Source organism: Gambusia affinis, linkage group LG05 (assembly GCF_019740435.1).
Source record: "Gambusia affinis linkage group LG05, SWU_Gaff_1.0, whole genome shotgun sequence".
Lineage (NCBI taxonomy): Eukaryota > Metazoa > Chordata > Actinopteri > Cyprinodontiformes > Poeciliidae > Gambusia > Gambusia affinis.
The window spans coordinates 27,921,282-27,946,091 of NC_057872.1; the positions used below are offsets into that span (position 1 = coordinate 27,921,282).

Genomic DNA, 24,810 nt, shown 5'->3' on the forward strand with positions numbered 1-24,810 from the left:
CACACTAATGTAATTTATAATCAACGATTTCAACACCCAAAAATCAAAAGTAATACAATCACAAGTTAATAACGAACAAATTCCAAGGTTTCGTATTTCAGGTCAGTTTAAGCTGCTATTTTCTCACAGCTACAAGCTATTACTCAAACCAGATAAGATTTCTTGGCAAGTGTTCATGTCCCTTCTCAAAAATGATGGGTGGGACAGGCTTCATCCTGCTGGCTGGGGATGAATGTGCTACGGGTGAGATTTCAGAAACAAACACCAACCTTTATAAGGAGCCAGGTAAACTGTTGTGGCTCTTATTTGCTTTCCTGAAACTGTAGTCAGGAGCAAGAGCCGGATTTGTTTTACTGAACAAACTGAAGATCCTGACTTCACAACAACATGGGGCCACAACAGATTTTGCTGCTTGGGCTTGGATTGCTCATTCTGATTGACTATGGCCAAGGTACTGGATATATACTGTTATATGTAAATTTATAATACTTCCAAATGTTAGTAGTGTTCTTGTAAGATGTTGTGATGCTTTATTTTTATTATATAGATATCTTTTCTCTTCGTAGGTCTTTTTAAGATTAAGGAAGAGTCGCTGATTGAGGGGTCAAATACTGCCGGTATGCAGAGCTGATTGTTTTCAAAACAAGTCAGTAATTATAAAACTCAATTTCTCTTTTACTTTACTTTGCGTTTTTATTTGTTACAGTCTTTGCTGATGGACTCCATAAGATAACTTCACGTTCAATCCACACCAAAAATCACAAGAAAAGAAACTGTCGCTGTAAAAGTAAGAAAAGTCTATTATTGAAGACCGATACTATAAATGAAAAACGTATGATAGCCTAATCTGTTCACTTTTCTTCTTTTCCCCTCCAGTTGCAACAGGAAAAGGGTCGAAAAAAACAATTTGCCAGTACGACTCTGGACAATGTGAGTTCCTCACATTTTTTTATAAACACAAAATAAAGCACATGATTTTAAATTTCCCACAAATACATGACTTTTTTCTTCTCTATTCATTTATTTGTTGTAAAAACTAGCTAACCAGTGCATGAAGATATGCAAGAACACGAAGAGGTGCAAGTCGAAGCAACCCAACCTCCAACATCCAGCTAGTCCTCTCTGAGCAACGATACCGCCTTGTGGCATGTAATAATACATACTTTATGACTATTATGTAATTTTTTAAAATTTTATTTTATATTGTTTTGCATACATATTTTACATTTTAAACAAAGTGCTGATTACATTACAATTTTCCCATGTAACCACAAAATTGTTATAACCTCTTAAATAAAGTCTCTATAATCTATGTTTCTGTTTATTTTGTTGATTAGCTAGTAAACACCAGTAAATAAGTGTGTAATAACAATACCTTACATTAAATATGATAATTAATTAGTAATTGATTGGTTATCTAAGGAAAAGATCAGGTATTAAGTGTGAAGAATCTGTAATTTGTACTGAAGGGTTTTGCAGGCTATTTAAAATAATTGCACTCATGACTATTATTGTCAAACAGCACAGATATGCCTTGTACTATATTTGTACATGGGACAAGCCAATAATAAACTTAACAACAGTGATAGAACTGGAGAAGCATATAGATTGTTAAATTTGAACCCAAACACAGAGATTGTTGTGTCATTTCAGTAGTAACATTGTGAGATTGTTGTTGAAGGCTGTAGCGGGAGCAGGTGGTCTGTCAGCCAGGACTCAGAGGAGGAGCAGGTGAACAAGGACAGAACACAAACCCATGAGCAGCACAGCTCCTTTGTTTGTGATGTGGTTTGCAGAGGCATGATCTGATAAAAAAGAGAATTAAACAGAAATGTTACTAGATTGTAAAAATATTAAGTAATTATAAATTTTTCACATTTCCTTGACACCCTCTTTGATAAGTATCTAAGCATCTATATATCACAGTTATAATTTATAGTGAAGTCTTTAAGGATAACTTGAAAAATATCCTGCATCATTCTCAGAAAAATTTGGCTTTGAAGCTTTTCTCACCAAAACTGTTGACACTGACAAAAAGGTTTAAGGAGGTGGCCCAGTAAGACTTGCTCACCTTCAATAGCAAAATTTTTAGTTTGCTCCATTGTGATGTTTGTCACCGGGTTTGTTGCGATGCATATATATTTCCCTGCTTGTCCTCTAGTTGCATAGAAACTGATAACAGATCCGTTCACAAGAGGTGATGATTGATTATTTAAGAACCACTGGAAGTCACACTCCGGGTAAGACTCAGCAGTGCAAGTCAGAGACACATTGGCACCATCTTTTGCTGACTCTGGACCAGAAATCTTCATATACAAAGGACCATCTGCAAAAATAAATAATATGTTAAATACATTAATACTGTAGGTCAGTCTTTTGAAACAAAATCCCCAAAGTAACTTTAATTTCCCCCTTTTCAACCCAAAAATGGTGTAATATGTACATCAACAAGCCAATATGTTAAGCATACCTGTTCACACTCTAAACGTAAATCAGTCAAAACCACAAGATAGCAACTCAAAAGATTTTAAGCATCTATACTTGATTCCAGCTGAGCATCATAGCAAGGTAGAGAAGAGACTGAGGTAACTTACTCAGATTAAGTACTTAGTCTGAGTACTCCCCGCTCATTATTTTCAAATTACAGGGGAAAAAAATCTTTGTTGATGTCACGGCAGACTGGGCAGTTCTCTATATGTTTTCTTTAGAGAAGCTCTAAAGAAAACATATATAAATATGCAAAATACTAGTTATATAAGGTATTTAAAATATCTTTTCTAAATGCACAACACATCAAACCTTGAAGCAGAAGACCACACAGATTCTCCTGAAATTTTGTAGTGCTTTCTGTTCAATAACAATAAAGCATTCTGGTTATTTTATCTAAAAACATAAAACTATTCACACATATAGTGTGAACAGTTCGGAAAACAGATCCATTCTTAAGAATGGATCATTCAACATTCAGATTGTAGGGCTGGAATTTAATTTAAACAAGGTGAAAGCAAAGTTGGGAAGTGGAGCATTGACACACCATTTTTTATCATTTGAGCATCATTAAAATCCAAGGTATATTTTTGCTGACTGTGTTCATCCTTTAAAGACCACAGTGTATCCTTATGGCTACTTCCAGCAGGATGATGCATGTCAAAAAAGCTAAATTATCTCAAACTGGTCTTCCCTGCCCCCAAGTTACCACTATTACTATTATCTTTATATGGACCAAAGTCTCACAGGAGGATTTCTGACACCTTGTTGTAAATATTCCTGAAAGAATTAAGTCTGTTTTAGAGATAAAAGGTTATATCCTTGTATCGGCAACAATACCAAACTTCATGATTCAACATTGAAAACAATTCACATTTTCTAAAAGGTTATAAAATAAAACACTCAACTTTCTGTGATACTTACAGTTTACAAGAAGTTTGTACTGTGGGCTCTTATGATGATCAGCCCTGTTGGTAGCGACACACTGATAGGACCCGTTACTCTGTGTTGTCAGTTGGGTGAAGTGCAGAATGTTCTTTTCAGTAATGTACATGGATGAGGCTGGGTCGGAGGCATTCAGGTTGAGCTTCATGTCATCTTTCATCCAGTAGAGGTCGTCATAGGGCCCAACAACGTGACATGTGAGGGTAAAGTTTTCATTGCTTATTGGAGTCGAATTGCTTTGAATCATGACTGAATGTATTGCTTCTGTAAATACAAAATAGGGGAAAAAAGAGGTAAGTAGTTATAAAGGGCTCTAGAATCATAGTCAACATTGTCATATTTGCATAAATTATGTTAAAATGTCAATTTTGTTATTTTACTCTTTAATTCAGGATTTCATACCTATAACGATGAGCTTTGTTGAATTTTTGCTCTTCATTCCTGTCACATAATTGTGGGCCACACATGTATATGAGCCACTCATGTTGAAAGCTAGAGGGCCAGCTGTGAACTCAGAGGTATTGGCCATCAAGGAGTCATTAAACCACCAACTGTAGGTGCAGGAAGGCATCGATGCGGCAGAACAGTTGAAGACTGCGTTTCGTCCTTCTTCTGCAATATCCGGCCCAACAATTATGGGATTATCTGGTCCAACTGCAAAACATCAACAGTCGCATTGTAAATTTCTTTTCAACACTTTCTTTCAAAGTGTTGAAAATATTACAAAACCTTTTTAACCCTAACTTTCACCTAAAATATCTTTGTTACTTTTTAGCTCAGTTCTCTAAACAAAAGTCTTTTCTCTCCTATTTTTCAGACATTTAGCGAAACATTATTTGTGATTCTAACTGACCAAAGCATACAGTTTTAGTTAGATATAATGTAAGACAGGACAACTTTGTATCATGCACAATAGAATAGACATTATCAGCAGTGACGTGCGGTCAGGGGAGGCAGGTGAGGCAGTGCCTCACCAGCCATCATGGAAAGAAAGAAAATATATAATCATAAAGTAATTTAAATTGTTATATTCATCCGGTGGTTTGTACTAAAAAATATTTATTTTTCATGTATCTTCACCAATTTCGATTTTTATTTGTTCAAAATCGCTGAATTTTCTTATTTTCTCATTCAAATGCTTGGAAGCGATGCCGGTGAGGCAGCAGCGAGCTCTGCCTCACCTTGGATTGCGCAACCCCTGGCTCTGCGCTGGCTGCTAAGCGGAGAGAGCATGTTGCTGTACGGCGTCAATAAAATGGTTTAAACAAATTTAATATGTGAACTTATTTCCAATAATTTAACTTATGTATATAATGTACAGTGCTTTTTGTCACAAACTGTGTTTGTGTAACGAGTTTCGTGTAATGAGCGATTATAAACGGCAGAGAACAGGTTCGAGGTGAGGCAGGCAGTTCTCTTGATGTTGTTTAAGGCCAGGGGTGTCAAGATCCCAGACGCTCCAGTGAGAGAAGGTGTCATAAACTCAGACATGTTGGACACCACAGAACCATTGAAGTGCCATTGGTAGAGACTCGTGGAACAGATCCTGCTGTGCACTTGAATGTAACATTGTCTTTGTTTTTTAAGGAAATGTGTGTTTTGTGAGCTACAGTTTGTATGTGTAAGGATGCAGAAGTGAAACATAACCTGTAAACTGCTGTCAATCTATGCATCTATTTGCAAATCTGATTCTGATGACGTCAGTGCCTCACCAGCTATGAACCTCACCGCACGTCACTGATTATCAGCTCATAAATATATAAATTAAATATTCCACTTACAGTTGACCTGAAGCATGTAAGCACTGCTTGTCCGATTTCCAACAGCATTCATAGCCATGCATTCATAGTCTCCAGCATCATAACGGTCTACTGGCATAAACATGACTTTCTTGTTGTCCATAGAGAAAACAGTGTTGTTGTCTGGATGCAATCGTTCACCATTTTTCATCCAGTAAATATTATCCACAGTTTCAGTTACATTGCATGTTAAATTGTACGAGTAGCCTTCCAAAGCGTCCAATGTTGGTGTATGTATTTGAACATTTTTAATTGATGCTGAAAAGGAAACAGGACATAAAATAGTTACAAACTGGCCTTAGTCCTCCTCGTTTAATGACGATCAAATCATGTTTTACATAACCTGCATCTACGTCATCTTACCAACAAGTGTAAGCGTTATGCTGGCAGTGCTGTTCTTCCCTGTGATGTTGTTTAAGGCCATGCAGGTGTACTCCCCACTCATTCCTTCAGTGAGAGAAGGTGTCATATACTCAGACATGTTGGACACCACAGAACCATTGAAGTGCCATTGGTAGAGACTCGGTGGAACAGATTCTGCTGTGCACTTGAATGTAACATTGTCTCCTGTCTTGGCAACTTTGGGTCCCATTATTTCTGGAGTGTCTGGTCCATCTGAAAAAATTTAAATAAAAATATTTAACTAAATTATAACTGAATGTTTGACTATAGTTTAAAATATGTATGGTTTTTGGACCGTAAATTTTGCTTACGTACAGGTGACAAGCAGTTTGTAAGGATCACTGGTCATGTTTCCCACAGCATTAATTGCAAGACATCGGTAGTTTTCGGTATCAGAACGGTTCAATGCCATAAATTTGATTGTCATGTTACTCATGAAGAAACCAGTTCTGTTATCCGAATATAATGGCTCAGCATTCTTCATCCAGTAAATATTATCAGCCGGACCAATTATATTGCAAGTTAAAACATGTGGATTACCCTCGATGGCAGAATCATTCTGTGCTTGTACTTTTACATTTTGTATTGGATCTGAAACAAAAGCAGGGCCCCCAACAGTTAAATTAGTATCTGAGATACTTCATCCATTATTCTCTGAAACAATCTTATCTGTCTGTGAAAAGTAAAATAATGGCATAATAGGAACATTTAAAGTCTCACCAACAACTGTAAGCGTTATGCTGGCAGTGCTGTTCTTCCCTGTGATGTTGTTTAAGGCCATGCAGGTGTACACCCCACTCATTCCTTTAGTGAGAGAAGGTATCATAAACTCAGACATGTTGGACACCACAGAACCATTGAAGTGCCATTGGTAGAAACTCGATGGAACAGATTCTGCTGTGCACTTGAGTGTAACATTGTCTCCTGACTTCACCACATTTGGTCCCGTTACAGTTGGCATCATTGGTCCATCTGAAAAAAATACAATAACTGTATTGGACCCTGAAAACCTGCCAGTGAAACCTATAGACATTTAGCTTCCTTTCTCAAAGCAAGTATCTAGTTACCTGTATGTAGGCCTTTACATTACAAAATTAGATGTATTTTTATTATCTATAGTCCTGTGAAAACATATATTTCCCCTTAGCCTACATATTTTTTCTATTTTTGATTTTTAGTCACATTTACATTTTTTATCAAATAAATCAAATATCAGATAAATATATCCCAAATAAATATACAATGTAGCCTTGCCTGATAAGAAAAAGTTATCGGTTTGCAAGCTTATCAAATGGTTGAGCCACCAGTTGATAAGCTTGGGCTACACTACCATCAAACATTTGCAATTAATGCCACAGCATCTCAATTACAATTAAGTCAGGACTTTGACTAGGCCATTAAAGAACTTTGTTTTGTTCTTGAGCCACTCAGAAGTAGATTTGATAGTGTGTTCAGTTTTATCATTATATTTGGTTTGAACAGCTTTTTCCCCTTGATACAGGAAATATTCATTTGAAATCTGCCCTTTTCTATTTTCTTTGTTTGATATCTGACTAATTTATTGTTTTAAAAAAGCATGAACAGATTAAATCTGCAAGGGGACAGACAACTTTTCACAGAATTGTATTTGATTCTTCTTGAATAATAAAAACCAAAAATCTGGTTCTTACAGTTCACCACCACAGCAAAGTGGCCGCTGGTCATGTTGCTCACGAGATTAAAACCCTGACACATGTAGAGTCCACCATCAGAAAATTGGACTGGATTGAGAGTTAGAGTCTTGTTGTCGTTGTCAAACATAGTTCTCTTGTCAGGAGTAATTCGGCTGCCATTTTTCCACCACTGGATGAAGCCAATAGGTCCAGTCACTTCACATTGGAGAGTAAACGCTTCATCTAGTATTGCTGGTCCATTAGTAAACCTCATGACCACTGCTGATAACGGATCTGTAAGAGAAGGAGTAAAGAGGTGGCTTGTATACACACATATAATTGAGTTAAATTATCCTATATGTTTTTGGACAATTTGTCATTATAATCCACTACTTCTGCATTTAGATTGAACAGTTTTTATTGCTCTCTGATTGATAAAACGGTAACACTAATTAATTTGTTAATTGAAAATGGAAAAATTAGGATCAGTCACCTAAGACTCAAGAGATGCGCACTGTTTGTGTCATGTGACCCACTCTGCATTGAGCTTAAATATTTTAAACAGGAGTGTTGAGAGTTGAAGCACAAATTACTAAACTTTATGGTGTTTAATGCAAAACACAGTTTATGAAGCTGCATAACAACATTTTCAGTATGTTCTGTTCTTACATGGTTAACTGGAAGTGAATTAATTATATTTTAGTCATATCAAATCACAGGGTAAATGTGCTAATGTTAGCTTAGCACAAAAGCAAAGTGCTCAGGCAGAAAACATCCTTTGTAAAAAGTGTTTAACGTCATTATGGTCAGTCATGAAAATCTAGCTTAGTTGGAAGCACAAAGGAAACAATATGCTGTTTCCTTTGTACTTCAAAGTTTCTGTATTAACCTAATGGATAAAACACCTAAACAAACAACAGCTGATTGAACGTGTGGTGGATGCAGTACAGTGTAGGGCGGAGTGTTCAAACCAATGTAAAGAATAAACAAAAGCTGATGTCCTATCACACGAAAGCAAGTTTTGCAGGACAAGCTTTCAGCTTTTCACCTTCATTTTCAACACAGAGGGCAGTCAGATGTGACAAGTCAGAATGACCCGAATGACTCAGAGGATTTAAAAGTTGTGTCTTCTTGTGACTCTGGTGACTGTTTCAGTGTGATTCTTTCAGCTGTTTTTCATGACCCAGAAACCTTAGTCATTAGGACTTACATTGGGATTCTACACCATCCACTTGCATCTCTAAAGACTACAAACCTCAGTTTCATGTTTTACAGTACAAGTTTGTGTCAGTAGCAGGGTTCTTATTTCTGCAACCAACTTACTTTGGTGTCAGATTAGTTAATTTACACACTTCCAGTTTACAGAACAAAACATGACCTGCATCTAGTCCTGAGCACCTCAATATAATGTGAACTAAAGTTAAATAAAGAGAGAAAACCTACCCATCACTTGTATCACTGTGCTGTCATTGCTGAACAGCATTGTGACCGTGTTGTGAAATAAACATTTGTAAGTTCCTGAGTTGTTTTCTTTGACATTCTGCAGGTGAAGCTGTAAACCAAACTGGTTAAGGTCGACTCCATTAAACATCCACTTGACCATTGCTGTGGGGCTGGACTCCACAGAGCATGACAGCGTGATGTTAGATCCTGATCTGTACATGTTGCTTACAGGGTTGACTGTCATGGTTGCATTATTTGGACCGTCTGATGAGACAACAAAAGAAGATTTTATGTGTGTGTCGCAATTACTTGAGGATGATCCCATGCATTTTTATTTCAATGAAACTTACAGCTGATGTTCAGATAAACAGGTGGGCTGACTTCATATCCGAGTCCATTGGACACATTGCACCTGTATGATCCCTGGTCATAGCGGGTCACCCCGACTATGCGAAGAGTGGCACCGCCATTGCTGAGCTGCACACCTGCACGGCTTGATATTGTAGAGTTTCCTGCCAACCATTCATAAGACAAAGACGATCCGGTGGAGACTGAGCAGTTAAAGACTGCTGTGTCATTGAACTCCACCAGATTCGTCCTTTGTGCTGATAAAGTCACATTTGAAATGGGCTCTGCAGAGAGAAAATAAAAGTTATTTAGTTTTGATATCTGCTTGAAGACATCCATCAGGCTTCACTGACATTTTACTGTGTGCTTTAACAAAACAGTGCAGATAATGCATATGGATAAGCATAGCAAGCTACTGATTCATAGTTTAGCTAAGTTTGTGTTGCAACCTTTTTGCCTCAGCCTAATTTACAACTTTTTTTGTTTTAGATTGTGAGAATCTAATTGTTCGAAATGAAATAAATACAAAAGAAAAACTTTTGTATAGCAGGTCAGTTTTGAGTGGTTGTTCTCATTTTCCATTTAGCCTGTATTGCCCTCCAAAATCTTTTACCCTGGCAGTATGACCTCATGATGGAAAAATGCCTGTTATCGTTAGAGATTAGGAATGTTATCATGGAGGCTGATGTATTATGCGATATGTTATTTGAAAATAATATTCATTAGTCTGTAAAGGGTCTTTACAGACTAATTCTTAGGATTTGGTGAAGTTACTGATATTTTTGGGGTTTGAAAATAACGAACATTTTCTCTTTTTTGACCTTGTTTTTGCTGGGAACCTGTGTTTTTTCAATCAGTCAGAAAGCTTTTACTTAAAGTAGCTATAAAGCATTGAAACATGATCTCATTTAATGTTTAGTCATGTAATTGTTGTACATAGTTTATGCAAAAAGAGTAAAGGAAAAGAGAAAGCAATAATATTACACGAATGCTCATTACAAAGATAAAACAAGTCTTTTCTTTTGTCACATATGCACAGCTCTGGCTCAGTAACTTTTCTGACTAATCAGGAAAATATATTTAAGCAATGACTTAGGTCCTACCCAGTTTCCCTGTTACATTTGTGTCCTCCAAAAAGACAAAAGTTGAGAACAATATCTTGACAGCAGTCTCAAATATCCGAAGGCTGCTATCATTTTGGTATAATTCATTCAAAAGCTGTATTTATCTCTTATTTGAAGTCTTGTCTGGTGCTAAAACACTGCATTTGGGGTTTAAATGGTTGTTATTGTGTTTTGGTTTGCTTGGTTGATTTATTACCAAAGTGTTATTTGTACACTAGAACTAAATGTTTCCCTGTCAACGCAAATGATTTGAATTGCAAATTACTTCTGTGAAAATACTATTCATTTAAAGTTGTAGCATTAATTACATGACATTGTCCAGGGTGTTTATGCAAAGAGTCTTTTATAACATTCTGCTCAATTAAGAAATGTTAGAATATTCTTACCTTGGACCGACAGCCACAACTGAACAAAAAACTTATCCAGTTGTTCTAACTGGTACACTCCTGAGTCGTTCAGTTGTGCTGATATTATAGTCAGAGACGACGAGCTGGAATTAAAAATTAATCTGTCTCTTTTAGCGTTACTTAAAGAAAACCCTCCAGGGTAAATTAATGCCTGGAGATTGCCGTTGAATGTCCATGTTCCCAAGGTAACGGTGGTGTTGCTGAAGATGGTCACGTTCTTCCCCACTGGTAAAGGGTTCTCAGAAGCATGTATGGTTTGGCTCTGCACAGAATCTAGAAACACACAGCAGAGAATTTAAACAACAGGTCAAATTGAATTAAATATTTAATTAGTCATGGAAAAAAAATCCTAAAAATCCTAATATCAATATTTCTAAACATTTTACAAAATTATTTGTCTTGATGCAGCGATCCTTAATCCAATGAATGGTCCAGTTTTATAAAATTAACACAATTTAAAAATTATAGTGAGCTGTATTTAATCTTTGGACATTAATTCAAGTTAAAGAATGAATCAAGTTTACCTGTAAAAGTTACTGTGGTCAGGATTAGGTAAAGCAGCAACGGAGACTCCATTGTACTCCTTTTCTTTTCCAACAAAACCAGACAGAAATGCTGCTTTGATAAAACCAAACCTGGAGATATTATTAGATCACAGCTCTTCAACAAGAAAATATTTGCTCTGTGCTCTCTTGATGTTTTCCCAGGGTTATATCACAGTCTCACATCTCAGTCACTGCCTGCCACACCTTATTTTGCCCTGATGCAGTTTTAACAGGTGCTCACATAGGAGTGTCCATTTACTGTAAATTCAGGTTTGTGATTTTTCAACTTTTAATCAACCAAAGCCTCACATGGAGTTATTTTGAGAAATCACTTTGAGCCATGTGCCTCAAAATGCAGAATGATGGCATAACATGCCAACATTTTCAGATGTAAGCTTATTTTGTTAGAAGCAACTTAATGAAAAAATTAATGCTAAAACAGGAAATTAAAATAAATATGAAACAAATTTAATACAGAAATTGTAAGTAATGCTAAATTATTTGAATCTCAAACGATAAATTCTGCATTTGTTAGAGGTCCAGATTGTTCCTGTACCTTAATGGACTTGTTCTTCCTCTTGCTTTGTTTACTATAATCACAAACCCACAGTATCACATTTGTCCATGAACAGACCTTTCTACTGCTGTTAGAATAAAATGGTTGCCGAGTAAGTTGAATGAGTTATACGAGATACTTTAACCTTGAATCACGATTCAAGGTTAAAGTATCTCGTATTTTGTGCTTGAAATCTCTTTCTGTATATTGACAGAGCTCAAAAGGATAGCCAACAAACTCACAATGGTTGGCAATGGCTTGAAAAGACTGTTTGATATCTGTTACTAAGGGACAAAAGGAATGGCTGGTAATGCACCTGCTGCTCTGGATTTGTTATTTTGAATTTGTGTTTTTACTCATGAAGTCTTTTTAGCTGTTTAATTGTTTCTTCGTGTGGCAGATTCTACAAGAGGATTAGTGAATGTAGATGCTGAAATGAGTTTGGGCATCAGCATCAAACATAGGATTTGAAGCTACAAAATCCAAAAGAATGCCACTGATCTTGAACAAGTGGGAAACAATTTATGGAACCAAAAATTAAGATGTCTTAGTCTTTAGTGCTAACACACACAAATAAATGCTTTTCTACAATATTTGTCACATAGTTTCACAATGAAAGTTTGCTTTTTTAAACAATCCTTAAACATTTTGCACACAGCACTCTATCAAGCAGCAAAGAGAGAAAAAAAGGATTTCTGGTGAGTAAAAAGCATTTGATGTATGATACGTCAAGAAAGTGTCCAAACTTTAACATTTTTTATGTTTTGTCACATTAGAATCTCAAACTTTAATTTGTTTTACAGGACTTTGATGTGAAACATGAACATAAAGTTGTGCATAATTGTGAAAAAGATGTATAATGATACATTCTCTTTTAATTGTTATTAAACTAGATAATTTTTGGCCAGGTGTGCTGAAGCTTGATTACATGCTAGTGTAAGGATTTGCTTTTTCCTGTGTGTTTATTTCGGTTTCTGTGTTCTGTTGAGTCTCTGTGTGTATTGTCCCATCTACCCCTTGATTGGGTACACCTGTTCTTTGTTTCCCCTGATATTTAAACCCACCTGTGTTCCTTGTTTTCTTGTCAAGTCCTTGTCTTGTCTGCTGTCAAGTAAATCATTGTTTGTTCATTTACTACCAGTTGCTACCAGAGATTTGCTCCTAGTTTTGCTCACTCTGTGCTGCCCAGATTTTGGATATTTGTGTACAATTCTCATTAAATCATTATTTCTCGCCATAACCTGGGTCTGCTGCTTCTACCTCATAACAGCTAATCCTGACAGCTAGAATTGAATTAAATAGACAGTTTTACTATTTAATTCAATTCATCGAAAAGCTGCAGGACTGCAGTTTGAGACCACTTATGTACCTCAGATTTCTCATAGCTGTCAACATTTTATTTATTTTTTTGCTTAACTTACTTTAGCATACAAATATTTCTTAAAAAAATAAAACATAAAAATAAACGCAACACAAAATACTTAAAAGAATCATCTTTTATTTGTGGCTGTATTTAGAAAAGAAGAAGTCCAAGTTTTTGGACTGACACAATATTAAATTGAGTTTAGTGAAATGTTTTTACATTCTTTATTCACAGAAGGATTAAAGTGGAAAGGATCAAAGATGCGTTAGATATTTCTGAAGCAAAGAGAATAAAATTAACAATTTTAAAAGGTATATGTGACACATCTGAGTAATTTGTGTTGTTTAGAAAGTTATCAAAATGATCTATAGCAGAGGAATTAGAAAACACAGGAAACACAAACCTAAGACACCAAAAACTCATTAAAATTCATTAAAACCTGCAACAATTTTAGTAGAATAAATCTATTGATACCATGAATATGTACAAACCAGAAGGATATGTAACCTTGTTTTATTTAAATTTTGCTAAATGATTAAATTAATATTTTCCCATTTATTTGTAAACATGTGTCCCATTCCTTCAAATCCTTATGAATAAATTATCCACATGATAAACCAAGATGGTGCAGCTTTTCTTGATGCTTTTAGTCATTTAAAGACTGGAGTAACCACAATGACCTGCAAAACAGAATAAAATTATAGTTATTTCTTAAATTACTAATGGAATTCATTCATAGGTCATGTTTCTATTTTGAAAACTTTAGCTAATTTAATTCATTTAAGTGTTTGCTAAAATTAGTCTATTTGCACATCTGATTGTCTGTATTAGGCTTCATTTGTTCAAAGGTGGAAAAATTATCTTCCTGAAAATGAAAAAGGAAAAACATGATCCATATCAGATTTTAAACTGGCAATGTTAATATTTTTAAAAGGCTTATAGTAAAAAATTATTGGCAACTTGCCTAAAAGTGACAAAAAGAATCCAGCCAACAGCAGCAGAGGAAGAAGAAAAACATTGCCTTGCAGTCGTTCAGACCCTGAGCAGGAAAAAAGCAATCATTACAACCCAATCTTCACATTCTAATAAAATGCTGAACATGAATTCTGAAACCGACCACATACCCAAATATTTTAGAATAATGCAACCACTTTAAGATACATGATAAGACCTGGAGTACATTAATGCTTTAAATTCACATGCTTTGAGTCTAATGTTGCCAGGACAGAATAAACTATGGACATTAGTCCTGGAAATTCTTATCAGATGTGTTCATGATTCTGATTAGAAGAGGTTTCAAATGGTTTCCTGGATTTAGAATATGAGCTGACAACCATATGCTGTTGGTGAGGTTTTAAATAGAAAACAAATAAAACATGTTTAGTTGCATTATATACTGCCAGTGTGTATTGTATAGGACATTGAGAACTCTTTTAATATTCTTAAGAAAACCAGATTTATGTCCATTATAAAAACACAGTGCTCTTCCTGAAAGGTGTTGTTCCCAGCATAAAGCCCCCTCATTCAGACTAATCCAAGAAGAAAGGTAAAAATGAGGAAAATAGGAATTTTGCCTCTAAAATAAGAAGAAACTTACTCGATATTGTGATGTATGTTGTTATATAGCTGTATAAGTTTGTGCAGTTGTTGAAGGCCAGGCAAGAATATGGACCACTTTGGTCCGCTCTGACGTGGAAAAGCTCCAACATTGTTCCAGTAGCATTCACAAGATTTCCCCTGAAGCCCCACTGAAGCTGAGCAGGAGGGTTGGACTCTGCTAGACAGAGCATGCTGAGATTGGACCCAGCAGAGAAGGCAGCGGTGTTCAGTCCATTCACTGTGAGACGCATGTTATCCGGGCCGTCTGAGGAAGTGACAAAGAAATGAGCAGGAAGTCAAATACACTCTAAATCAGCACTTTTCAGTGTAAATCAACTAACTGTGTAGAAATAAAGCTTTCAACAAAAAATCAACTCACAGCTGACAGTGAAGTTTACTGAATCACTGGTCCCATTACTGATAGGATTAAATACTTCACATCTAAATGGTCCCGAATCATAGCGGCTCACGCTGACAATATTGAGAGAGGAGTTTCCGTCAGTGAACTGAACTCTGTCAGCGGCTGTAACCTCAGAGCTGCCGTTCCTCCAGCGGAAAGAGAGAGAAGATCCAGTAGAGACGGAGCAGTTGATGAGGCCTGACGCTTGATGCTCTATCAGATCACTCCGATTTACTCTGAGGGTCACATTGGAAATGGGTTCTATTGGAGGAAAACAGAGAAACTGTTTGAAAATTTACTTTGTAGGAGAAACTGCATCAGCCTTAAGACAATATTGAAAGTAAAGAAGTTATTTCTTCAGTAGATTTTTAATTTAAGGAGTTTCAATTGTCTGCTGGTGTTGCTGATATTGGTCTGAAGAAAAATCCTGCAACGTTTACAATTCAAAGAGCCATTTTTGTCCTCAATCCAGTAAAAAAAAAAACATTTTTTGCAGCCTCTAATGCTACATGACATTTTGAAATAAAAGAAAAATATATAAGTTGTCAAATTTTATAAATATTTACTACAAAACATTTGTTTTAATTTTTAAAGAACCAAAATTTTATCTTTGTGTGTAGGTTTAACAATTAACAAAAATATCAAACTTTTGCAAAAGTCCATATGAGTTGTTTTATGGTAATAAAGCAATAATTGAAATTATTGAAAACAAATGAAAAATTGCTAAATTAGTGTTTGTTAATAGACTTCTAATTTAAATTTTTTCTTTTTATTTTTTATCATATTTTGGAAAATTATAAAGAGCTGCAGCCCAAAGAACCACTGGTAGCTGAAGCTCAAGACTTTTCTTTCACAAACTGCCTTTTTTAAGAAAAAGACAAAAACTATTTATTTCTAATAAGAATTAAATATCACAAGCATCTTTTTGCTGAGAACTTTTCTTTTAACAATATATTTAGAGTTATATATTATAGGTAATTACTCATTGTTCAATGCCAAATACTTTGATCCTAAAGAAATCTTAGTGAAAAATACCATGATATCATTATGAGCTGAAAAATTACAATAAAGTTTTCAAGTGCATAGATCTTTTTTGCTCACTCAGAAATTCAAACCCGGACAGTTTTTCTCTTGTTACTTATTCCTTGACAAAATCTTTGAAAGTATAGGTTCAAGAGAACAGCAACACAAAGGGAAAGGGTGAGTGCTGACACTGAAACTACCCAGAGGGTACAGTCTCATCTCCATGAAACCTGAGCATGAGCCACTTTATGACAGCAGGTAAATATTACAAAGCAGAAACTTGAATTCCTGTAAACCCCCTCCCTCTCTGAAGAATTTGCTGGAATAAGTTTCCATAACAATAGAAATCAGTTCCAATGAAAATTCCCCAGCACTTTTTCTCCTCAATGTTATGAAATATTTTTTAGATCATCTTGGGTGGTTCAAATGTAGACAGTTTACATATAAACAAATTAAAGGGGAGTCATAAAGTACAAACACTTCCAACATTTTCTCACCTACAACAGTGAGAGAAACACTGGCCTTCAGCAGCGGGTCGGCACTATGCACCTGGTAGAGCCCTGAGTCGGTGACGGAGAGGGCGCTGAGCGTGAGGGCTCCGCTGGTCACGTTCACAGAAGCCCTGCCGCTGTAACCTGGAAAAACTGCCTGCTGCTCCCCGAGCCACGTGAGGATGAAGGTGTCTTCTAGCGCCCAGTTTCCACCCGTCAGAGTCACAGAGGGACTCAGCGACAGCGTCACTGTGCTCCCCACAACTGCTGGGTTCGTGGAGGGCTGAATCTCCACAGCATCACGGGACAGAAAACCTACAAAAACAGAAAATTAACTAAATACCTTACACATAAATCTCATTTCACAGTTTTAGGATATGTACTATTTTCCATGTACCTTGAAGTAAAGTTAAAAGAACAACTATTGAAGCTCTGCAGGTTCTTTGCTCCATGTTTTTTTTTCTAGTTGTCTGACAAGCTGTTTCTTATTTCAGGTTTGCTATACATGTCCACTGTGTCCAGCCCCTAACCCATAAACCTGCTCCTCACATCTTATCTGCAGGTGGTTTTAGCTATTTTGTGTTAAGTTATGGCAAATTTACCAAAGGTGAAAAAATGTTGTTTGCAATAATGGGTGAAGTTTGGTGAAAAGATAAATGATGACAGAAGGCATGTGGGTGATAATGTGGTAAAGGGGTCAGGACTACTGTTCACCCTGAAAACAGAGGTTAAAATCCAAATGTGTTTTTTGTTTTTTTTTACTAATAAAGTTGTTTCTTATTAGTTCAAATGTTGCTGGAGTCTTCATCTTAACAGATATTTGACACTTTCCATACACCTTAGAGGTCAGTGAAGTAGAGCAGCATCTTTTGGATATGTGCCAAAGTTTAAATAGGATTTATTTCCTTTCCTTCAACTAAAGAAAGCTATAAACTTCATACTACTCATTCACACAGGCAGAATATTTGAAACACAACACTAAAAAATTGTTCTGTCAACAGATTCCCTTCCTTTTGGTGAGGATTTCAGCTCCTTCAGAGTTATCACAGGCTGACTGAGTGCTGTTGGCTGTCTTTGCACCTCCTCACTGTCTCGTCTTGATTTTGTGCCACAATCCCCATTTTAAACTGATCAATTAATCAAAGCAATGTAAGCAAATTCATTTTATTCCTCTTAAAAATCTTCACAACAGTGTGAAACTGAGTTACAAGTTGCTATGATGTTTAGTGATGTTTTGTTTTTCTTGCAAACTTTTGAGAACTTCACAAGAATTGAGATTGCATGACACACAGGGAGACTCTACTATGTAAGTGACTTCTAAATAAAGGTGGATTTCCTGGAATAAAACTCTTTTTCACAATAGCAAGGTTAATTAAAGAGATACACAAAATGTTCACAAAAACAGCTGATGTGCAAACCAAGGCAACATGAAAAACAAAGCTTCTTTGCTAACAGAATGACATAACTGTGGAAAGTGTAAACAAGAAAATGAGGAATAGCTGGAGGGGAATCACAGTCAGAGGAGAGATGAGGAGATAGAAAACAGCTGTTCAGATCAGAGTGGGAGGAAGGGAGAAAAACCTGAAAGTAACGTACATAAATAGTAACATCAAAGGAACCTAAATGAGAAGTACACAATAAATAACTAATGAGTAAATAACAAAATTTAAGTGAATTAACAACAAGGAAATAATCCAAATAAAAACATATAGTACAAAACCGATGTACCACACCAGAATGCAAGCAAACACAGTGAGATGCAATAATAAACTAAGAACCAAATCTAAGGACTAAACTAAAATAAAAATAAACAACCATGAAAGTCAAAATTTAGTTATTTAGTTTGATCCTATTAGAAAAAAGGGGGGAAATAGATAACACATTTCAGTATTTTAAAACAAAAAATGCAAATAAAAAACCACAAATGAGTGCAACAATGTATAATATAGAAAACAAACACAATTTAACTATAAATACATATCATGAAAGCTCAAGTTTAACCATATCAATCTCTTGAAAGACCCAACACTTTACAAATGACACTTTCTTAGAGGTTTAGCAGGTTTGTGTGTCAAAAATAAATTCTATAATGAGCTCATCTTTAAGCAAGTTTTCAAAAGGCAGAATAAAACAGTGGCATGCACTTCATCCAGCATTGTGCTAAATGTTGTGTTCTCAAACTTCTCTTAATCCTAAACTCAAAGGATTAAAATCACTTTATAATCTAAGTGACAAATTCTGCAAATGTATAGTAAGGTGTGATTTTCACTGCTTTTACAATAAGGTTCTTTTCTGCTCCTTCCTGCCCTTCTTTTGACTCAAATAAAGGAACAATTGTGTGCTTAACAATAGCTCTCGGTAAGCAACTGGGGCTCTATTGTGACTGTGGTGGAGAAAGGCTCAGTATTTGATTGAGGTCATGCAAATGACCCTAGAAAGACTGATTGATGTCTAGATAATTTGTATAGCATGGAGGTCAGTGTGTTTGCAATGTAAAAATGTAGATATTATCTTTTTGAAACCTGATATTCGTTCTTTACTTCACAGAAATTTCAAGTGACTCTGGATTGGAAGACAGGCGCACCCTGGATAAACACCCAAAGTGTTACAGGAAAACAGAGTACCCCACTCTCACATTTGTTCAGTTTAGCAATAAGTCATGTATTTGGAAATCTGGACACCTGCAGAAAACCCAAACTGGCACTGGGAACATGCAAAGCTCACACAGGAAGGCAGAGCCGCTGTGGGGTGACTGTAAACCACTGCTGCACCGGGCCACTCCTTTGATAGTCCAGTTTCTGTTTCTCCATTTCCTGCCATCATGCTAGAGGGTAAAGGTGCGTAAACAGACCTGTTTATGCAGACATCCCTGTTTCAACATCGCCTCGGCTTATGCAGCCCAACTTTTACCATAGCAGAACCTGGACCTCTTGCCAGAATAAGGCTTTAAAAAGCTTCAGCCTCTAATATTATGTTATCACCTTTTAGCATCAGTAGGAACAGTAGTTGATTGTTCTAAATAAAATAAATCTGATCCTGTTGCATAGTTTTGTTGTAATGCAGTGATATAAGTGTTTTTAACAAATTTCATACTCTGAGAAACACATTCCAGTCCATGCTTACCTATGCTATTAAACCATTTTTAGTTTATACTCAAACAAAATCGTATTGTAACCACAAATTTTAGGTGAACTGTTTGATTTGACTCAGGTTTGCAGCATCACATTTCCTAAGGATGACAAATATGATAAAATGCTACTTATTATAACAGAACTGGCCTGGTGAAACACATATTTCAGTAGATTCATTGAGCTTACCAGTGGAACAGAAACAGAATGAAACTCTCTTACTTTACGTTTTGAATAATTTCAAAACACAAATGTTTGCAACTTTGAATGCAGGAAACACTATAAAATCCCTGCATTAGCATGGATTTATACTGTTCATTTAATGACAACAGTATGAAAAATGAATAGCCTTCAGATAGTATTATGTAACTGCGTAGTTAAACCCTGACCAGAAGAACTACATTTCCCAGAAGAACAACAGAGTACTCTGTTAAGTGGGTGTTTCTTTTCACAAAATCTTGATATTTTAGTAATTTTACTACAACTTTCAAAACAATATAATCAACTAACTGACGAATGAAATATAAATACAAATAATCAACATCTTTCCCAGTTTAATTTGAACGCAGAGTATATGGAGTATGGGCGCTGTCATTTATGAGAAGAGCGCCTCCTTATGGCAATTAAGAAGTATAACACTACTGCAAGCTGCTGCAAATTTTTGTCAGTGCTTTAAAAGCACTCCAGGGTTATACTTTATAAGAAAAACAAGCTATAAAGTGCCACTTTAGAACATTTCAGCTAATCATTAGTGTACAAATCTCAAGTGTACAAATCTACAAATCAAAACTGAAACTCCAGTTTTGATTCACAAATACTTAAAATAAGTAAGAACAGTTAATAAAGAACAGAGATAAGGGCTAAGATATGATTCACACCTTTGTGTTCCAGAAAATCCATTGAAAAACCAAAAACCCTCAGTCATCCTGAGTTTGTTCAGAGTGATATACTTATCTGTTGTATTTGCTCAGCTTCAGAAGGATACAAAAAGGACTGATGACTCATTACCAAAATATGCCCAATGATAAGCCTTGGACAAATTAAACTCAACCTGTTCATAATATTCTGAGTTAACTCGTCCTGCTAGGAATGCAAAGTCAAACACTGAGCGATAAAAAGCCTAATATTACTGGGAAATGTATGCTAGCAGATATAATGCACATGATACTGGATAAACATGTCTGATCAAACATATAATCGTTTCACCTTGGAGAATTTAACAAAGCAATACAGGATGTGATGTAATGAATTGGTCACTGAACTTTAATGTAGAGTCATTTAAATTTAAGCAATAATAACTTGTTTTACAACCTCTTTCATAAGCCTGAATTTTCCTTAGACAAATGCATCATGACAACATTTAATGTTATGCAAAAGGTGTTTTGAAAAAGAGAACAGCCCAGTCTTTCAAAATAAACAGATAATTTATTATTGATCAGTGCAGAGTCAGGCTAACCAAATATCAACAAATAAATTAAGGTAATAAAGTTATTTAAAGATTGTTACATTTTGTTGTTTAGCAACTTTGTGTACAGGAATAACAATAAAACAGACAAACCAAGGAAATGTTATAAATAAATAGCAGTAACAGACATAATTTAAAACTTAAATCCAGGTAACAGTTGTTTGAATCAAGAAGAAACAGAAAACTAGCAGTGAAAGTTTACTGAACTGCACATCTGATCCAGAAATGAGAACACCTGTTTAAAGATATAGAAAAAAATATAAATTAATAATTTGTTCATAAATTATTAGACAGAAGGCTACATCCTGAGGATCGGTCATTACCTTTAACTTCCACCATCTTGGTGTCCTCCGCTGAGCGTCCTGCAGCTTTGTTCTCTGCGATACATGTGAAGTTCTGAAACGTCCCAGGGTTGGAGGGAATCCATTTGAGGTGATTTGTGTTGACTGAAAAGTAGGTTCCTACAGGGAAACCTCCTCTGAACTGCCACCTAATACTGCATTCAACATTTATGGTGCAGCTGGTCAGGCAGGTGAACTGACTCAACCTGCCAGGAAACACAACATCAGGTCCGCTGATGGTGACGTTCCATTGATCAACTACAAAAGAGTCAAGAGTTCAGAACATGTCACAACAATGTATTATTTGTAGTTACTTAATCTCTTCCTCCAGATGTAAACTTACAGCTGAGCAGAAATCCCAGGCTGTAAACTTTCTTCTCCGATGTTGGCAGATAAATGTCACACTGATAGAAACCGGCATCAGAGGAGAGCAGGGAGTCAAAGTGAAGAGTGAGATTGTTTTGAAGGAACCTCATATTTTCACGCAGAGTCACTTTCTGTCCATCTTTATACCAGGCAATATCTGATGGGCCTCTGGATGCAGAATCCTGGCAACGCAAACTGAGAGGCTGGTTGAGAGATGGGACGATGTTTGGAGGACTGATTCGCACAGAAACTGGGTCTGTTTCCCAAGATCCAAAGGAAAGAATAAGGACTTCAGTTCATTTACATTTGGTTAGGCTGAAAAAACTTAACAATGTGTTACATTCATCAGAATAAAGGGAATATTTTTTCTCCTTTTAAGTCAAAGTGCACAATAGTGTCCAAAAATGTAGGAAGCAAAGTATTATCCTTAGATGTTGGTTCAATATGATCCAAGCCAAGGTAAAATTTTGAAAACTGTCAAGTATCCATCTGCATTCTAGACTTTTACATTATTACTTTTTATATATGATTTACTATTTATTTTTGGATAATTTAACAACATCTAGGATAAAAACTTGTAATTTTTGCAGATACATTTAGTTACCATGTGATTATATATACTGTACTTACTCCAAATCTCTACAATGGTAGTTGTACTGCTGGTGATTCCTGTTTTGTTATTGTAGACGATGCACTGCAGTTCCACTGAAACATCCTGTCCATTTGGTGTCCAGGATAATGTGCTCCCATTGACTGTCCTGCCATTGAAGTTCCAGCTGTAGACACAGTTTGGAAAACAGGACGAAGAGCAAGTGAAGGTGGTGCGGGAGCCAGCGGTCACCCTGCCGATCCAGGAGATCTGCATGGATGCACCGAATCCTGGTGAACCTGAGGATGAGGAAGAGTCGATATGATTAACAAAAAATAAGCTGTTCCTTTTATTGTTGATTAAAGCATTTAAACAAATGGCAAGATTGAATTTACACATTCTTTATCTTTAAATGGATAACAAAGACTGTCTAGAGAGATTACAAATAAGTACATGTCAAAAATGTAAAAAAATAAGTTTTCTCACCCATGAGTCCCAGCAGCAGAGCACAGAAAAGAGTCTTTTTGATCGCAGTAAAGCCCTTCATCTCTGCTGGTAGTAGTAATTTTGTCTCTGAACGTTTGATTCTTAAGTTATTAGTTCAAACATTTCACAACAAAAGAATTCACATAGTGATGAAATCATTGTGAGCCACAAACGGGGAAGTTTCCCAAGTAAAAAGTGGAAATTCGTCATCTAGTTGTGTCAAAACTGCATAATAGCGTTGCACTGAGTCTGATCACTTCTGCTACCGCCAGATGGCGCTGTGTGGCTGAAACCGCTCCACAGTTGTAACGTCTCCTCTTACTCAAAATAAAAGTTTATCACAAACCTAATTATCAGAAGAAAAACTTGTTCAAATTTTAAATTGTAAAATTATATTGAATGTCATTAGAAAGCAACACATCATTTTAAATCTTAAAAATCACTCACAGAACTTAATAACATTAATTATATCTGCCTTTAAAACTAAATGTCAAACTTTCTTCATTCTGTAATTTGTTTTGGCAACGTTTGACATTTATTGATAGAGAGACCTTCCAATGAAATGAAATCAGCTAAACCTTTCTTGTAAAGCGTTATATTTATGCTCCAACTATATTTCTATTTGCTTTTACTGACTTGTAAAGCATTGAACGTGTTTGGATGCAGTCAAACTGAATCCGATAAAATTTCAAATGCGATCGATAACTGACTTGTTTAAACACAAAATACTCAATTTGAGTAAATTGTACTGTAATTACAGTTATTCACTATAAAATTTGAATAAATTGCTGCAATATTCTCAGAGAAGAATCTATATAAAATAACCTGATTACTTCTTCAAACTTTGTCAACAACCTCTTTTAACTGCAAGACAGTAAAAAAGTGAAAAATTCAGGCTTGTTTCTGTGTTGGACTTTGTAAAATCACTAGAATATGTATATTTCTTGGTGTACAATGTACATAAAAAATAATTTCATTCTGACAAACTTGTTTTTAAAATATCTCATCAAGTGACAGTTTTCTAATGCATTATGAAATTAGCAGTTAATGTTATAAAAGGCCTTTATGTCATTAAAAGGGACACTACAATTAGAACCACATTCATTGTAGTGTGATTCTGTAGTGTGCAGAATCACACTACAATTATAATTGGATCATTTAAAAAGACAGTGACATAACACCTCCAAAAGCACAAGGATCAGCAACTGAACATTTTTATCATAATTAGAAACCACATAATTACAAAATACAAAATTCATCTGCAACAGTTATGGCAACATGTCAAGTCTTTGTCGCACATTCACAATGAATTTAAATACTGCTACTTGCTCCTTCTCAACAATTAACATGAAATGACAGAGAATACAAGTAAACAATAGAGGTAAGCAAAAAAAAAGTTTCAGATCAGGAAAACTGTACTGACTCAATATGAAAGGGAGTTCAAATTTCATTGATGTAGAGTTTAATGTTTCCAAGGTTACATGTTGAGGAGGAAGTTTAATGTTTAATGGGTCACACCCTGAACTATAATGAACTTCCTCTAAAACACTTTGTTCACCTTTACTACCCCATGGATATCTGTTAAGGATATTGTTTGAGGAAGATGTTTCTCTTTATCATATCAGAACAATATTGCACCTTTATTGTGATTTAGTTTTGAATTATCCCCCAGTTTCCTCATGTTTGGTTGATATATTTATATCCTTATTGTCCAGAAACCAATCATAAAACAAACCTTTCATTTCTTCCATTGAACTAAAGAAAATCATCACTCTTTTGTTTAATTTACAATTCAAGGAAAACTGTTTTTTTTTTTTTATCATGTGATATAATTCCTATATCCTATATACA

At 35.6% G+C, this 24,810-nt stretch overlaps 3 protein-coding genes across 4 annotated transcripts; all 3 read right to left on the reverse strand.

The window, feature by feature from the left end:
- Positions 1 to 1,176: 1,176 nt before the first annotated feature.
- On the reverse strand, positions 1,177 to 11,316 carry LOC122831721 (carcinoembryonic antigen-related cell adhesion molecule 5-like). 2 transcript variants are annotated; one of them, XM_044118115.1, is made up of 13 exons: positions 11,132 to 11,315; positions 10,587 to 10,880; positions 9,079 to 9,360; positions 8,729 to 8,992; positions 7,304 to 7,579; positions 6,354 to 6,605; positions 5,949 to 6,224; positions 5,595 to 5,846; positions 5,214 to 5,489; positions 3,835 to 4,086; positions 3,412 to 3,696; positions 2,072 to 2,326; positions 1,177 to 1,805 (listed from the first exon to the last, which is right to left on the reverse strand). In XM_044118115.1, the coding sequence occupies exons 1-13, from the start codon at positions 11,181 to 11,183 to the stop codon at positions 1,717 to 1,719; spliced, it is 3,105 nt and encodes a 1,034-aa protein (XP_043974050.1). In that variant the 5' UTR covers positions 11,184 to 11,315; the 3' UTR covers positions 1,177 to 1,716. The 2 variants fall into 2 exon arrangements, with proteins under 2 accessions (XP_043974050.1, XP_043974051.1); XM_044118116.1 differs by lacking the exon at positions 5,949 to 6,224 and having other exon boundaries at positions 5,595 to 5,825; positions 6,585 to 6,605; positions 11,132 to 11,316.
- Positions 11,317 to 13,928: 2,612 nt separating this feature from the next.
- Positions 13,929 to 20,667, reverse strand: LOC122831142 (carcinoembryonic antigen-related cell adhesion molecule 6-like). Its single transcript, XM_044117096.1, has 6 exons — positions 20,591 to 20,667; positions 16,591 to 16,899; positions 15,050 to 15,331; positions 14,669 to 14,935; positions 14,036 to 14,110; positions 13,929 to 13,936 (listed from the first exon to the last, which is right to left on the reverse strand). Exons 1-6 carry the CDS (start codon positions 20,610 to 20,612, stop codon positions 13,929 to 13,931), a joined length of 963 nt encoding a protein of 320 aa, XP_043973031.1. The 5' UTR covers positions 20,613 to 20,667.
- Positions 20,668 to 21,278: 611 nt separating this feature from the next.
- On the reverse strand, positions 21,279 to 23,037 carry LOC122831127 (carcinoembryonic antigen-related cell adhesion molecule 20-like). Its single transcript, XM_044117079.1, has 5 exons — positions 22,960 to 23,037; positions 22,515 to 22,772; positions 21,862 to 22,140; positions 21,501 to 21,776; positions 21,279 to 21,412 (listed from the first exon to the last, which is right to left on the reverse strand). Exons 1-5 carry the CDS (start codon positions 23,018 to 23,020, stop codon positions 21,318 to 21,320), a joined length of 969 nt encoding a protein of 322 aa, XP_043973014.1. The 5' UTR covers positions 23,021 to 23,037; the 3' UTR covers positions 21,279 to 21,317.
- Between the last annotated feature and the right edge of the window lie 1,773 nt (positions 23,038 to 24,810).

Excerpts from the sequence above, each read along its gene's own strand:
- LOC122831142 (XM_044117096.1), bottom strand. The coding sequence starts at position 20,612 with ATGGATTTTCTGGAACACAAAG. Across the intron at positions 16,900-20,590 it reads GGATTTTCTGGAACACAAAG|GTTTTCTGTCCCGTGATGCT; the intron begins GTGTGAATCATA and ends CTGTTTTTGTAG. Across the intron at positions 15,332-16,590 it reads TGTTTCTCTCACTGTTGTAG|AACCCATTTCCAATGTGACC; the intron begins GTGAGAAAATGT and ends TTCCTCCAATAG.
- LOC122831127 (XM_044117079.1), bottom strand. The coding sequence starts at position 23,020 with ATGAAGGGCTTTACTGCGATCAAAAAGACTCTTTTCTGTGCTCTGCTG. Across the intron at positions 22,773-22,959 it reads TCTGCTGCTGGGACTCATGG|GTTCACCAGGATTCGGTGCA; the intron begins GTGAGAAAACTT and ends CCTCATCCTCAG. Across the intron at positions 21,777-21,861 it reads CCTGGGATTTCTGCTCAGCT|TTGATCAATGGAACGTCACC; the intron begins GTAAGTTTACAT and ends ACTCTTTTGTAG.
- LOC122831721 (XM_044118115.1), bottom strand. The coding sequence starts at position 11,183 with ATGGAGTCTCCGTTGCTGCTTTACCTAATCCTGACCACAGTAACTTTT. Across the intron at positions 8,993-9,078 it reads TGTTTATCTGAACATCAGCT|ACGGTCCAAATAATGCAACC; the intron begins GTAAGTTTCATT and ends TTGTCTCATCAG. Across the intron at positions 2,327-3,411 it reads GTACAAACTTCTTGTAAACT|ATGGTCCTTTGTATATGAAG; the intron begins GTAAGTATCACA and ends TTATTTTTGCAG.